Raw genomic sequence first — 15,483 nt, 5'->3', positions numbered from 1 at the left:
ACAAGCTCATTTCACCTGACAAAAGGTGACGAAAATGCAGCCTAYGAATTACACTTCAAATGTTAAGTGAAGGTATGATTTTAAATGAGACACTGCTTCATGTTTGGTAAAAACCACCAGCAGTTTTGTCCTTTTCTTTGCAGGCAAGGCAGGAGTGTGAACAACAGCTGGATCTGATGGCACACACCTGCAGCCACCTGGCTGACATGAGCATGAACATCAGCAGTCAAAGCAAGAAGTGGTGTTCRTAAGATGTTTGGAGTTTGTGCTGTATGTGTGTGTGGACTGGTTCTGTCATTGATGCTGTAGCATTTAGCTTTTTTTTGTTTAAAATCATTCTGGATGCTGTAAGGCTGTACATGTTCTGTGTTCTTTTAAAGCTGATAATGTACCTTTCTTTGTATTAAACTGATCTTTTTTTTTAACWAATTTTTCACACAAGTTCTGCTACACTTATTTGTACTTTTTATTTTTTACAATGAATGAATTTGATATCATTTCTTTTTTAAATATTGCATAGCTAGTAGTAATACTTTTGAAACTTCCCAAAATTATTATTTTTTATTTCAAACACATAATCTCAACGTAAGGGCATAAAAAAGTCCAACCTTAATTTAAATACAGCAAAAGTGAAACAACACGTGAAAAGAAAGGGAAAAAAATATTTTCAGAAGTTTGCCGGGACCTTTGTAAGAGAAACGGCATCTCAGGCATTGGTCAAGTGATGCTTTCCCATTTGTTTCAACCTAGGAAATTAATAAAGAATATATACATCTCCACCAATCCCTTTACTGTAAATGTAACAAACATTTTAAACTTCGGTTTCAAAATATACTCACTGTTGGAGAACAGCAGCAAAAAGTGGCCTCGTGTCCCCATAGTAACTATTACACAAWATCTATCTGCCCTTTTAAAACCTAGACGGRTGATGAATGCTAAACGTTTTTGAGWGCATAGACTATTTGAAAATTAAAATGTACTTTAATTTGGTCAGTAAAAAATGTGGAATGAGCTGGAGATGGGTGCCAGGAATTTGCACCATCCTGAGAGGTCTGCAAGAGGAATTTTCACWAAGTTTGAATAAAGTCTACTGCGTCGCAAAGTAAATGTTAGCATTAAATATGGATGCAAAGGTCCAGCTTTAGTTTATGAATCTGATTGACTAAATAAAAAATCTTTGAGATAATTAAATTAAAAAAATAAGACTTGGAGTACTTTTTGGCTTTAACTCAGTGTCTCAAATATGTTTTGCTGCTCAATYTCAAAGCAAAAAGGAAACAACACAATTCAATTGGCACCATGCTGCTGTTTATTGCTTAAAATTTTCTGATACAGATTTATTTTTATTCATTTATTACAAAACCAGACAAGAGGCTCACACATATTAGGCATGCCCGTTTCCTCCCTCTGGAGTGCATAGTTCCTATACAGCCCACCATCTCAGTGGAAAAGTTGAGCAACAAAGTAATTTCAGGAATCTCGCCAAAGCTTTTGTTGCTACGTTTTCCTCATGGGAACAAGAATTGCAGAGCTGCACTGTAGTGGTACTGCCAGATGGCATGTGACACAGGAAAAAACACAGAAACTGACCAATTCCTTCTTTTAGTGCTGTTTTTCCCCCTATATTATATGTATATATATCGCAGCTAATCGATAAAACCGTCGGCGTTACCTTCAGTTGGATTGGAAAATCATAGTACCCCACCCCCCCCACCACTCCCTCTATACTTACACTCATTCACATTACAAGGTTAGGTTATTGCATGCAATACAATTCATTCGTTATTCTGCTAAATCATGCATATTTTTTTAAAACCCACAAATTCATATCACCTGGACGTCTACTTGCTCATAAATTGGGATTATAAATCACCAGAAAGAACATTACAKGGTTGCCTGAACACAGCATTCAAGACGTGACGGTGACGATGGGCGGTGCAAGGTGATACRTGGAAAGTGCTTTTCACGCTAGCGTCGTTCGGCTAGTTCTTTTTGCTGCCGCGTTTATTCTTAAGTCTGCAACTCGCAGACGAGGAGAGGGTCTTCGTGGATGCTACAAGAGTTCAAATTTAAAGCCTTTTTCATTTTCAATAACGACTAAAACTAAATGAGGCTAAAAAATAAAGATACAGTAAAAGGAAATGAGTGGCTAACATGTTGCTAGTTCAAAGACATAGCAAGGGAAAGGGGGGATTTTCAATGAGATGTTAACACAGTCCTTTTAACACCAACTCTTGGAGCTATATTCATGCATTATTTCAGGTTATTGCTTCTAAAAAATCTAATTAAATACAATTATGTGGATTAAAATAGAACGCTCTGAATCCCAAAACTATGAGGTCACTTGTACAATTTCACGATGAGGATTGTAACAGCATCACCTATCCAAGATGCMGAGTTAGGGATTTAAGGTCCTCCTCCTAAATCATTTATGTAAAGATTGTCCCATTTGAGACTAGGTTCTCGAATAAATYTTTTTGGTTCTTATSTTAAACTTTACAGATTACAATGTGGTTTAAAAAACAAAACAAACATTAATACGTGTAGAGGTGCACCAAGAGATCCACTTTTGGAAAATCCAAACTTTCCAGTCAGCRAATTCACCATAAGCTKCGTTTCCATTCCAAATGTGCGCAGAATTTTGTTGCTATTATGCTAATGAATAAAAAAAAAGTTTACATTAAATATGACATGCAATTAATATCACATGTGAATAAGTTTGTTCATCCGGTTGGTGATCATCACATGACTTGGGTGATTTGAAGAAAGTATTTYAATCGCAGTTTTGCGAAATAAACCAATTTTTCTACGGCCAAAACACTGCCTCATCCTAGAAACACAGCTTTTTATCGAAAAACGAGAGCTTTCTCAAAAGTGCCGTGTTTCCATTAAGCAAATTTATTTTCAAAATGTCAAATTGCGCAATTATATGGTTCATGGAAATGCAGCCGTAGTCTGTGACTCATTCATAGTKTACAGCTCTCTCAACGGCTGCAGTCCGGCAAGAGAGAGCCAGACTTCAGCGGAAAACAGGAATGCTGAACAGAGTAGAGCAACGTTGCTATCTTATCCTTTTGAGCTTTAAGCCTTAAGAGCTGACGTATGAATCTACGCTCTCTGTGAGTAATACATACAATTAATGCTGTTTCTGTAATGCTAGCTGTTCTAACAATGGTAAGAGCTAAAATCCTTAAACTTCACTTTAAAATACTTGCAAACCCTATTCTACAGCGACTCCTCTTTCACAGACAATGTGACACTGCCACGGCTCTTACTACACGCAATCAATCTCCAATCATGACAGGAAGGCTAGAAATAAAATATTTTGAATGCTGTTATATTWTCTCATGTTACAGGTCAAGAGAAGTCATAAAAGATTGAAATTGATGTTGGCAGGTCAAAGACATACAAAAGCCATAATTGGTGCACCTCTTTGTAACGGTGTATCCCAACTGTGTCATGCTATATATTTCCTACTAGCATATACATGCCTTAAAACAGAGCTCAAGCACTAGATTTTAGGTTAGAGCGGTATCTAAATTTGACKTACYTAGAAGTTTTTTTTAAAGTATATGAGGCTAATGCTCCCTAGTTTTTACCGAAATGGACTCCACAGATTTGAGCTTCAGCTCGGCCTACAAATCGATACTCTTGATGAAGCAAGCATTACTACTGGTCATGCATGGCTACTATGATGTTTTTTGGCACCACAGTCCCGCTAAATAAGCTAACGCACATGAGTCTATACATATCTTAATGGAAGACATTGGTGATTTTGTTGCTTTCAAACAACTTGTCACTTGTTTTATACAATATACAGTTTGGTCAACAACATGACAGTTAAGATCAAATATTGCACAGATCCCGGTAAAGTGTAATTCTGTTGTTGTTGTTCTTGTTGTTTTCCCTATACATGTATATGGCAAGAAAAAATAAAAAATAAAACAAAAAGGGGAAACCATTTATAAGCTGCAGGAAGTGTGAGATGTAAACTCTTGATGCTACGCAGACACGGCTAGGCATGAGCCGGATATTRGCATCAAGGTACTAAGCAGGGATGCACCGATGTGAACTTTTGGGTTGATACCAATACCCGATCTTAATACTACCATTTTGGCARWTAACTGATATTTACCGCCAACTTCGCTCATTCTCTGCTTCGGTTAAACTTCCCACAATCCTGTGCKGTGTCACYATCACATGACCAATCTCCTCCCTCACCAGAAAAACGGCAACAAGATGGAAATAAATTTCGGTTGTTAACATCCACCCAGTTTTATTTATCAGACCGATACCTAGATGTTAAAAAATTACTAATATCGGCTGATACTGATGTTGGCGCCGATATATCGTGCATCCCTAGTATGAACATTTTAAAGACTGAATTTAAAAAAAACACACAAAAAAAACACTAAAATGCTTTTAACGAGATGCCAGAAAAAGAGCTCTAAACAGAGATTTCTAGCCACGCCCCTCCCCCACACGTTGCTGCACACTGTAATCTGACAGGGGCTTTTCCCAATGCTTATTAGGAGTCCAAATTTAGCTGTATATTGTCAGCKACCTAAATATTTTTGGTAAAATAAAAGCAGTTGTCTCCTAAATATCCATTTTGGTTTCAGATTTTTGTAGCAATACTGTGCCATCTATAAAAACATACCAGTTCATGCCTAGGCAAGACGTTTAAGRAATCCTCCTAACTAACAAAACTAATGCTGAATATAAGCAACAGCATATTTACCTTCTGTTCTCCTGCCAACTACCTGATGTCAATACTGAAACATTGATGGACAGACAAAGATGAATGCTGTGGTGCTCCGTAACGCCATGCTTTGTTCAGAAAACGCTCCTCTCAATCCCGTTGGACTTACTGTGACAATGAGGTAGTTGAAAAGAAAGGAAAATGAATCAACGAATCTTAATTTGTATCACAGGCGTTTGATCTTTGCTACAGTATGTTGTGTCTTTACTTTCTTCGGAGAAAAAAAACAAACAGTTTGCTCATTATCAAACCTCTTGTGCGGTTGAAAAGCAACTCCGTTTTCATAAGCGTCACCCGGATTTCACCCGTTTCTTTAAACAAATTAAACAGGTGTCGTTACACCAGGTTTTATGTCATAGTTTTCATCTCCAAGGTTGGACGGCTTTAAAACTTTGTAAATCTGAAATGTTGCGAGCGGTCCTCGCTGATGACTAGTCTGCAGAAAGAGGTCAGGACAAATGGGAATGCTGTGGAAGAGAGAGCGATATCCATTGTTCCAGAAAGCAACCCAAAAGAAGGTTAGCTTAGCTACAGTTCTCTTGGGCTCGGCAGAAGTGGAGGTTCTGGGTCTTCTCCCGGGATCGGCTCCGTCTCTCTGCCTGTAAACATCGGTTTAATTGGAAAACGCGGTATTAAACTAACATCTTAAAATCTCCCAGTTATTAAATTATTTGCACAAAATCCACCCATTTGCAGAATTTTTGTAGTTTATATCAAAAACATTTTTTTGAAAGAGCACAATGCTATTTGACACGTCATTGGCTGGCAAATCAGCCAATCCAAGCGCGTCCATTCATTTTTCTTGGTGTTGATTGGATTTTAGCTTCTGTGGTAGTGGTACGAATATTTCCAATGTGTGCATTAATGGATATTAACCTAAATATGGTGTGAGTCCCAAATATTCACGGATTTCAGGTATTCCCGGACCAAAATAATAATTACAATAATTATTATAATTAATTTATAATAAAATAATTTTCTAATTTGTTTATCATTCTAAATGTATAAGGTATCATTCTGTATTTATGATAAGTTCTTTAAGCATTATTCTGATAATATTGTGGTAACATATACTTACATATACAAATATATGATGCCCAGGGCGGCATTAATGCTGTAACCGCCACTGTATAAACGCAATATGATCAAGTAAATTGAGCTAATTTTAAAATGTAAATTAACACGCAAATACTAAGTGGCTAAAACCTTAACTAATCAGCTGAATAATATAACAGATGCAACACTTAGAACTGGATAAATTAATTTCGCGGAAGAAAAAAAATATCTTTCAAGGAATTGTTGACTGAAGCACTGACCTCAGTGTGAAATGATGTAGAAATATTTCCTCTGTTCCTCCGAGCTGCTGCCGCACACAATGGTAAACAAAAGCCGGGGAGATCCTTCCTCTGCGGTGACACATTAAGAGTCCTCCTCACCTGCAGGACTGCCAGCTTTATTCTCATAAGACGACTCGACAATTTTGTAGGAAAACTTCAAAGTTGCGGACCCCCTTCTCTCCTCTCCTGGACACGGCGAGGGGGGAGAGAAGAAGGTCCTCTCCTTCCTTCACCCTCCGCTCCTACGCCATTTTTGCTCTGCTAGTACGAGCACAAAAAAAAGAAAGAGTGCGACGATTGGACGGAAGGGTTGTCAGTCACAGCTAAACCCCGCCCCGGAAACACACCTTTTTCTCTCGTCCTTTATCTTAATTAGGATTAGAGGTTGTTTATAATCACTGCAACGTTAAAGGGTTACTTAGTTAAAAGATATTCAGACGCAATTAGTCGGTTGGCATAGAAACGTTATAAATTGGCAAATTTCCTATTTACAGATATTAGTAGCAGTGTTTTTTTTTTTTTTTTTGCTCATTTAGCTTTTGGCAGTAAGCTAGCCAAAACTTAGATTTTGGCTAGCTTACTATTTAAGAATTTAGACCCATTGGATCATCTAGTTCCAAATCCAAATTCAGGCTTTTGGCGTGTGTTAGAGGAGGGAAACCTCCAAAGGTTTTCATTACCGTGACAATGAGAGCTGGAACTACGCATTCTGTAGTGAGAGTCACGTAAGACAAACATAAGAGAAGCGCAATAGTTAGGTCATCAATGAAATTCTTTCTGTAGAAGGAAATTGCATAAGCAAATGTAGATTGACACAGAGTGAAACCTTGTTAAATTCCTTATTTGGGTGCAAAAACGTGATCAATAAAGTTTATCCTGATGTCATTGGCGGGATATGTGGGGGAAAAAAACTTGATTTGGATTTTTTAAAATATATTTTGGCTAAAATGATAATTGATTCAATTGATTTTACAGAAAAGTCCAGGTAGATTTTCTGAAAATATTTGTGATTTGTGACTATAAATATCAGCTACTATATATTGGTTCCCCAAATCCCATGTATTATCAGCTAGTAAAGCAGCAAACTTCAACAAAACAACACGGATTTTATGGCACTTTTTATTCAAATCAAGTTCAATAATCACTTACATAGCTACAGAGAGACATCACATTATATATAACTTATGATCCCATAATGATTGATAAAAATAGTTGAGCTGTTCTTCCTGCACTCTCTTACTGAGAAATGCAGAGATGAAACAAAGTCACACTGAAGCTTTAATGGCTCAGACAACTAAACTCTGGTTCATATTCATACTCCTGTACAGATTATTCACTCTTTGGCATCTAGAGCTAAACACAGAAATAAGTTAGAAAACAGACGATCAGCTTTTGTTTTTTTTCCCCTATTAGCCACAATAGAAACAGATGAAAGTAACAGAAGAATGAAATGATATCTGTGTGGAGTCAAGCTGAATGAACTAGGTGATCCACTCCACCGTAGATCCTAACATTCATTCCTAGGCTTTGATCAAGTCCTAATAGGATTTAATTTCAAAAAGAATCGCAAAAATTTTAGTTTTAACAACCAAGTTTAGTCCACATGAAAGTCAAGGCTACATATTTGTGATTAGTGTTTAGTCATGGCACTTCAGTGAGTAAATCAACAATCAGTGGGGCTGGTCTCGCTTTGCTTCGGGGAATTGAATAATAAATTACAGTTTGCCCCGCCACAGGCCGGAGGGAAGGAGTCATATAATCCTGTCAGCGTTAAAAAACAAAAAACAAAAAACACAGACGCTCACGAAGTGTAATCACACATTTAACACTTTGCACTTGAGCACATTATTTCTACAAAGACGCAAGAATTAAATATGATCGAATTAGTAAACCTTGATTTAAACTTACTCATAGCGACAGCAAAGAGCTTTACCACAAAGAACAGCAGTGTTACCCACTCTGGCCCTTTAAAACGTCTCTAATAAATACCCTTGCATGATTAGGAAGGTGTACATCGTGACTTTGCATAAAACAACTCAAGGCACGCAATTCCCCCCCACCCCCACTTTGTTCACGGAGCGGTGCAAGCGGAAGAACGTCTGCCCGGTGTGAAATGGTGCGTACCTTGGATGTGGCCCTGAGACAGGCTGTGGAAAAGCAGGATGAAACTATGACCTGACAACAGCTGACCAGTCCCAACTCTACTCATGATGTGTGAAGGGAAACAAAACAAACAAACAAAAGAAAGAAACTTTAGTGGAGGAACCGGATGCTCATTTTCTGTTCCACGTCCACCTTTTCCAAAACCTGTGAAAACAGACAGAACAGCATGTTAACGCACAAGAAATTATAGTCAAAGTTTTGGTTTTTGTTTTTTTTTTTTGCTTGTATGCAAACAGGTGAGGCTGCAAGCAATTTATAGCATTACAGTTCAAACAGTAAAAACCAAAATTGTGTTTTAACAGTTCTTATTCATCGTTACCAGGCATATAAGGACTCAAGAAAAAAAAAAAAAAAGCCAATTTAGTGAAAACAACAACATATTCAGAGTAGCAATTGAGTCCAAGCTGTAGAAAACAAATATACACACATTTCACATTTAAGATAAAAATTCATTTGTCTGTCAACATGTTTTACACAAAAGTTGAAATTTTTCACCCGGTCAAATTCATCAAAGAAATTCCGATGTTATTGCGTTTTAAGCAACAAAATGTTTAGTTTCTCATGTAAAATGGCAAATACTTTTTTTTTTTTAAATATTGAATTATTTATTTCCATTTTCTAATGCATTTTTAATATTGTACAGAAAATGCTTAAGTACTTTAAGGAAATTTCTTCTGAATTTACCAGTATTTTTAGTCAACAACAACAACAACAAAAAAATCAATCGATAAAAAAACCCAACTGATTAATCGATTAAACCCAACCGATTATTGATTAATCAATTACTAAAATAATTGTTAGTTGCAGCCCTATTAAGAAGTGAAAATATTTTCCAATCTTCCCAGAAAAAAGCTCAGAGAAATTGCAGGAAAAATCACAACTGTATCACAGCCAAGCACGGTAGTGGCAGTATGGTCATTGGGTCCGTTTTGCACAAACAGGACCCGAGCAGGTTATGGTCATTCAGTTGACAATGACGGAGTCAAATCAGTGGTGAATTTGAGAACAGAGCTGAATGTGACCTCGCAGTGGTCTAGTCAAAGCCTACAACTCACCTTCATAAATTCTTGAAAGGAAATACAGCTGTCTCCGTTGGTATCGGCCTCCTGGATGGTCCTATCAGCAATGCTTCCGAGCTGGTCGTCCGAAATGTTTACGCCGACCATCATCCGAAGGACCTGAAACAAGCGACATCGTCATGGTTACTGAATGTGTAAAAAAAAAAAGAGAAGAAAAAAAAGCAACTGCTGAAGATGAAATAAGCGTTTACGCAGACAATATGGTGGTCAAAAGAAACTTAACGTTACACGGAGGGCAGAAACGTGGATCACTTGGGAGACATTTTAGCTCTTTGGTGAATCAAAGTCAGTTTTTAGAGTTTATAAATTTGGAGTCACATGTTTAGTCTGAATCAGTCGGACCAGGTGGTGGGACTGTTTTGCACCAAACAAGGCCTGCGTCTGAGTCACTCAACCAGCAGCTTCCCGCCAATTACAGGTCGAGCAATGTCACCCAAACCGGAGCGGCTTCACGGAGAGGCGACGAATAACACAGAGGAAGCTCCGAGACGAGAGAATGAAGAGCCTGCAGCTCAGGTGAGATATCACATCACTATCAGCACAAGGCCAAAGTCTTTTCATCGACTCGGTTATTTGAGCCCCGTGCAGAACGCCTAGGAGCTGAAGTTGCATAACTGCGTCTCGTCGTCCTCCGACACCAGGCAGATTTGGGTTGGTTTATTCAGGGTTCGCACACTTTTCCCACAGGAAAAAAATAAAATAAAATCAAGCAAATTCAGGGGAAGTTTTCAAACTTTGGAGATCAAACCAATACAAATGAACTAAAAACAATACTGTTTCAATTCACTATTATATGCTATCATTTATGACTGTTATTAATATTGCTAAAATGTAAGAATTTTATGTTTTAAAATGTCTCTCATACACCACACACCTGGTTTGTTTCGAGAACAAAACACTAATTTAGCAAAAAAAAGTTCCTCCATTTTCAGTAACTTTATTGTTAAATTGTAAGACGACCTTTATTGTAATTATACAGATCAATAAGTCATTGAGTCATCAGAAATAATGAATAAATAATGCTCTGAGATAACCACAACAAATATGAAGGCAACTCAAATGCCTGGTCAAAATAAATGCTTAAACATAACGTACAAAGAAAGTTACAAGAAATAAATCTCTAAAAAAAATATATATATATGAGATGTTATCTGGCATTTAACAAGTAGAAATTATTTTCGTGATTCTAACTTAAAGCAAGAAATGTTCAGTCTGATTTATCTTCAGCCATTGAGACAATTTTTTTGTGTGTGTTTTTTTAATTAAGTGAATAAATACCATCTGGTTTTAACTGTAAATAACATTCAGCAACTTTAAAGTTGCTAGATTGAACTTTATTACAAAGTTGTGCAGATACAATAACAAGCACCTTGAAGGACTTTACACAGAAATCAAGAACTTTCCAAACCTTGAAAACACTTAACTGAAACTCAAGCATTTCAAGCACTCAAATCCTAAACCTTATTTGTCTCTCCTGGAAACAAGCTGATTGAATCTGACTGATTTCTGTAATGTAAAAAAAAGAAGAGGAAGTCGGAGCAAACCGACTCACTGACCTGCAGCAGCTCGTCCCGGGAGATCTTGTCGTCTCTGTCCAGGTCGTACAGACGGAAAGCAACTGGGGAAAAAAAAAAAACTTTAAACAAAAAAACAAAAACAAAGTGGTAACCCACTGACCAAAACCCCCGTGAGTGTTCCCCATAACGGTCAGCAGCTCCACCCTAACGCGACCTCGGCGTACACTCACAGAGCAGCTTGTTTGTCCTGCTGTTGAGCGGCTCGGTGGCGGGCAGGTTCTTGTTCTTCTCGTTGTCCTCGATGGGTCTGAAGTGCGCCAAGGTGCGCATGAAGCCCTTGAAGTTCACCTGATCCTCCCTGGAAGACACAAACCAACAGAGTCAGCGGTAATCCAACACCTGCGGTACGGTCTTCTTCTTCTTCAGCTTGAGCAAAAGCCAACGGTGCCAAACCTCCAAGAGGAAATCAAAGCCATATGAAACCATTAAAAGCTGCGTCTGGAATCCAAACGCCCACTCCTGAGACATTTAGGGATTTTAATGATATAGACAAAACAACATCTGGCTTTCCAGCCTCCCACTCTGATATAAATATATATATAAAAAAGAAGAGGCTTATTTTAGGGATGGGAAATGTTCCTACACATTTTTAGGTCAAAGTCCTTTAATTTTACAGAGCGCTCTGAACTTATGAGGCTAGTTTTGAAAGTAGAAACCAAAACAAAAAAAAAGGTTTCTATACCTTTTTGATAAATTAGGAGGCAATAATAATAATATAAAAAAAAACACTAGGGACAAAAAATATCATTTTTTATCATAGGGATAAAAAATAAAACAAAGGGACAATCCTAAAGGATGAATTGATGGAATAACAAATGAACTGATGGATGGACAAGGATGGGAAAAAACGGAAGGATAAACTAATGAATGGATGGGAAAATGGAATAAACAAATTGACAGATTAATGATTAATGTGGGCTGCACAGTGGCGCAGTTGGTAGAGCTGTTGCCTTGCAGCAAGAAGGTTCTGGGTTCGATTCCCGGCCCCTGTCTTTCTGCATGGCGTTTGCATGTTCTCCCTGTGCATGCGTGGGTTTTCTCCGGGTACTCCGGTTTCCTCCCACAGTCCAAAAACATGACTGTCAGGTTAATTGGCCTCTCCAAATTGCCCCTAGGTGTGAGTGTGTGTGTGGATGGTTGTGTGCCGTGTGTCTCTGTGTTGCACTGCGACAGACTGGTGACCTGTCCAGGTTGACCTCGCCTCTCACCCAGAACGTTAGTTGGAGATGGGCACCAGCAACCCTCCCGACCCCATTAAGGGACAAGGGTGCAAGAAAATGGATGGTTGGACGGATGGATAATGATTAATGGATGGAGGGGAAAACAAACGGATGGACAAATGGATGAATGTATGGAGGTATTGATGGATGGATAGACAAACAGAGGCATATGGATGGAAAAATGGACGGATAAATGATTAAACTGCTGGGTGGATTAAATATTTAGACAAATGGCAAAAAAACACAAAAAAACAGAAAAACATTTCTATATCCCATTTTCAGGGTTTTCCCCAGTGTTTTATCAGTCTGGCGGGCCACCAGGCTTTACTTGTGCCCCCATCAGATTTAGCATTGCTTATTTATTTAAGTCTTTTTCAAATGTTTTCATTTTTTAGACTTTATAGTTGGTGTTCATTTACTAATCTTCTAGTCTCCAAATAACACATAATTACATTTCTCGTCAACTTTAAACATTTTTTAACTCAAAATCAAGGCAGGTCGCTGGATGAATGACTGAACTAGAACCCAATCACCGAGCTTAGCAAGTTTTCTGGGGGGGAAACCTTGTATTTTCTTTCTTCAAACTCAAACCCAAACGTTTCCAAATGCCCCATCAACCCCATCGATCAATATTCCTCATTGACACGGCCTTCAAAGACAAAAGGCAGAGGGAAACTCACCCTTCGGGAAAAAAGGCATTGATGATTCTGTCCCCAAGAGGATTGATGGCCAACTCTGGGATCCTCTGGAAATCTTCTCGACTGTCGATATCAGAAAATACAATCAACTTCAAAGATGATCCCATAACGGTCCGCTACAAGGAGGTTTTAGCTTAGCAGAAAAATATACTTTAACCAAGTTTTTAAATCAAAATCACCCCCCCCCCCCATCTCTCAGAGGACTGGGGTGAGGGGCTGGATGTTGACCTCTAGAGGTCATGGCAACTCTCGGACGATAAGGGAAAATGACAATAAACAAGGACAAGGATCATCCAAGACGTGTTTTCTGTAAACAGAATGTCTTTCAGGAGACACCCTTCCGAGAAATTGCAGACACATTTCACCGTCCTTGAAGGGTTGACCTGCAAATGATTGTCTTAGCAAACCAAAGGGCCCTGTTAAACCAAGGTTCACACGAAAGTCTTTATTGCTCAATAATTATCTCATATTCCATCACCTATCACCTTAAACTAGACCCAGTTAAAGCGCCTCCCTGAGGTTCTTATTGATCTTCCACAAAGAATAATCCTCTACTTATTTTATTCCATGTGGACACATTCCTCATTTATCAGCAGCAAAGTGATAAACACATAAAAAAAAACAAAAGATGCAACAATCAATAGGTCAGAGATTGGGAGAATCAACTGCTTAAAAATGCGTCCAAATAAGCAACTTCCACATATTTTTTTCTATAAAACGCATCAACCAACAGCGTGAACTTTGATGGACTTTTTATAGCAGGAAGTATTGGAAATTTGCGGGTTATATAGTATCCCCCCCCTCCTCCTCCCAGCTATCGCCTCCTTCAGAAACTGTTAGGTGATGCGTTTATGTGCATCTGCTTACCTGAGTGTTCCGTTTTCTCCTTTATCCAGGCTGGTGAAGCGGCTGTACAGGCGGGTGATCTGGCTGTGGGAGACTGCAAACCAAACCATTTCAATGTTTTATAGACCGGACATAACACACACACACACACACACCTCCTAAATACTTAATACAATTAGACCACACTGACAGCGTCCAGGTAATCCACAAAATATGACAGTAAACCTCCAGCTACACATACACAGTTCAATGTCAGTATTTATTTGATTTTATTTTTTAACTTACAGCCTGTTTCCTTCTTGATTTCTTCAATTTCTTCTTCTCTGAGTAACGTGGACGCTCTGGACCCCATGGCGAACCCTTAAAAAAACGACTTCAGTAGCTCAGAATCTTGCACAACAGAACCAGCCGAGATACGTCGAGGCTGGAAGTTAGCAAGCAAGCTAACTTTGCGGGCTGAACTTTAAAAATGATACGGTTCGTTCAAACAGAGGTCAGAAGCGGAGTTTAGCCCAGACGGTCGCTTGCTGCCTCTCTGTTGACACAACTCGACCAGCGGCCTGCTTCCTGTTAAAGCTTTCTTCCAGTCGGTCCAGATTTCATGATGTTGAGGCGAGTTTCGGTCCGGCTAGCTTCCTATCTAATGAGATGGGCGGGAGCAAGTACGACGACGCCCAGACAGGATCTGTCCGTCTCGTCTCATTACATTTAGGTAGCATAGCATTTTGCCTGCATGGAAAATAAATATAATAAAATAATAAAATAAAAAAAAATAAAAAATAATAATAATAATAATAAATAATAATTGAATTGGGAATGTGAGGTGGTAAACTTAAAAAAATAACTGCATGGTTTGCGGTTAAGGCATTACGTGAAAAAAATAATTAATTACTAATTACTGAATTTATTTAATTAAGTTTCCAGCTGCAGAAAGTCAGTAAAACACAAAGAAAAGCAAAACCTGGCTATCTGCGTGACTCATTTTGTTATTAATAGCCACCAGGTCAGATTGTTTTTGAAAAAGTTAGACTGTAATTGTTTGAGTATGCAATAAAACATCTCGCCACATGATGTCGCACTTTCATTGTTTATGTTGCTTGTTCCCGCAGGCGTGACGACGTGCACGTATCAAAGGCCGGCCTGTAAATCTGTGCTGCAGATTCATCTAAAAAGTCAAGCTGAATGTTATTATTTTTGTCGAGAAAAAATAAATAAAACCAAAAGCAGACCACATCAGCATAAACACATTATGTAGAAGTGGAGGAATGCTGGAATTTTGTGAGAATGAGTCATGTGATGTTGACTCATTTATTGTCATTGTGACAATAATCAGACAACTAATGTTGAAGTTTTGACCAAAGTCATGTAAGAAACTGAATCATGTGATATTAGCTGATTGGTTATTGTCATATGTCTTGATAGTCAAATGATAATTAGGCCAATCGGTGACTTTAGATTTATACATTTATTTTAGTTTGGCTTACTTTCCCTTTTCTCAGGTTTAGTTAAAGTGAAGAGTGGCATCTTGGTTCACATAGTTCACAGGGTGCATGGCATCTGGATGTGTGGAAGGCATGTTAAAAAAAGGTCCTTATAGCCTATCATCCGGATTAAACACGTACTCTTGGGAATACCAGGAAAATGGGTCATTACTAGGTCTTTGAACAAGATAATGAACCAAAAAAGTAGTAATAAAATCAACACAAAAAATAAAATAATCTGCCTTGATATGTAGGTATCTTATAGCCCTCAAATATATAAAAGAAAAAGTAGAATTAAGCATATTTCCATAAGAAAAATA

General features: G+C 38.2%; 1 protein-coding gene and 1 long non-coding RNA gene across 3 annotated transcripts; both read right to left on the bottom strand.

The window, feature by feature from the left end:
* Positions 1-1,286: 1,286 nt before the first annotated feature.
* LOC103458292 (uncharacterized) lies at positions 1,287-6,376 on the bottom strand. Its single transcript, XR_532562.2, has 2 exons — positions 6,079-6,376; positions 1,287-5,361 (listed from the first exon to the last, which is right to left on the bottom strand). It is a non-coding gene; the product is annotated as an uncharacterized LOC103458292 (long non-coding RNA).
* An 823-nt stretch (positions 6,377-7,199) lies between these two features.
* Positions 7,200-14,355, bottom strand: chp1 (calcineurin-like EF-hand protein 1). Of its 2 annotated transcripts, XM_008398953.2 has the most exons (8): positions 14,131-14,355; positions 13,968-14,042; positions 13,704-13,776; positions 12,819-12,899; positions 11,089-11,216; positions 10,898-10,959; positions 9,318-9,440; positions 7,200-8,406 (listed from the first exon to the last, which is right to left on the bottom strand). In XM_008398953.2, the coding sequence occupies exons 2-8, from the start codon at positions 14,032-14,034 to the stop codon at positions 8,353-8,355; spliced, it is 588 nt and encodes a 195-aa protein (XP_008397175.1). In that variant the 5' UTR covers positions 14,035-14,042; positions 14,131-14,355; the 3' UTR covers positions 7,200-8,352. The 2 variants fall into 2 exon arrangements, with proteins under 2 accessions (XP_008397175.1, XP_008397174.1); XM_008398952.1 differs by having other exon boundaries at positions 13,968-14,354.
* Between the last annotated feature and the right edge of the window lie 1,128 nt (positions 14,356-15,483).

This window comes from Poecilia reticulata, linkage group LG22 (assembly GCF_000633615.1).
Source record: "Poecilia reticulata strain Guanapo linkage group LG22, Guppy_female_1.0+MT, whole genome shotgun sequence".
Taxonomy (NCBI): domain Eukaryota; kingdom Metazoa; phylum Chordata; class Actinopteri; order Cyprinodontiformes; family Poeciliidae; genus Poecilia; species Poecilia reticulata.
This window is presented reverse-complemented; position numbering and strand designations above follow the sequence as displayed.

What these genes read in the sequence shown, in the direction of transcription:
- chp1 (XM_008398953.2), bottom strand. Translation starts at nt 14,034, where the DNA reads ATGGGGTCCAGAGCGTCCACGTTACTCAGAGAAGAAGAAATTGAAGAA. An exon ending in CAGGACAAACAAGCTGCTCT is followed by an intron (nt 10,960 to 11,088) that starts GTGAGTGTACGC and finishes TTTTTTCCCCAG; the next exon opens with TTGCTTTCCGTCTGTACGAC. An exon ending in CCCGGGACGAGCTGCTGCAG is followed by an intron (nt 9,441 to 10,897) that starts GTCAGTGAGTCG and finishes CGCTTGTTTCAG; the next exon opens with GTCCTTCGGATGATGGTCGG.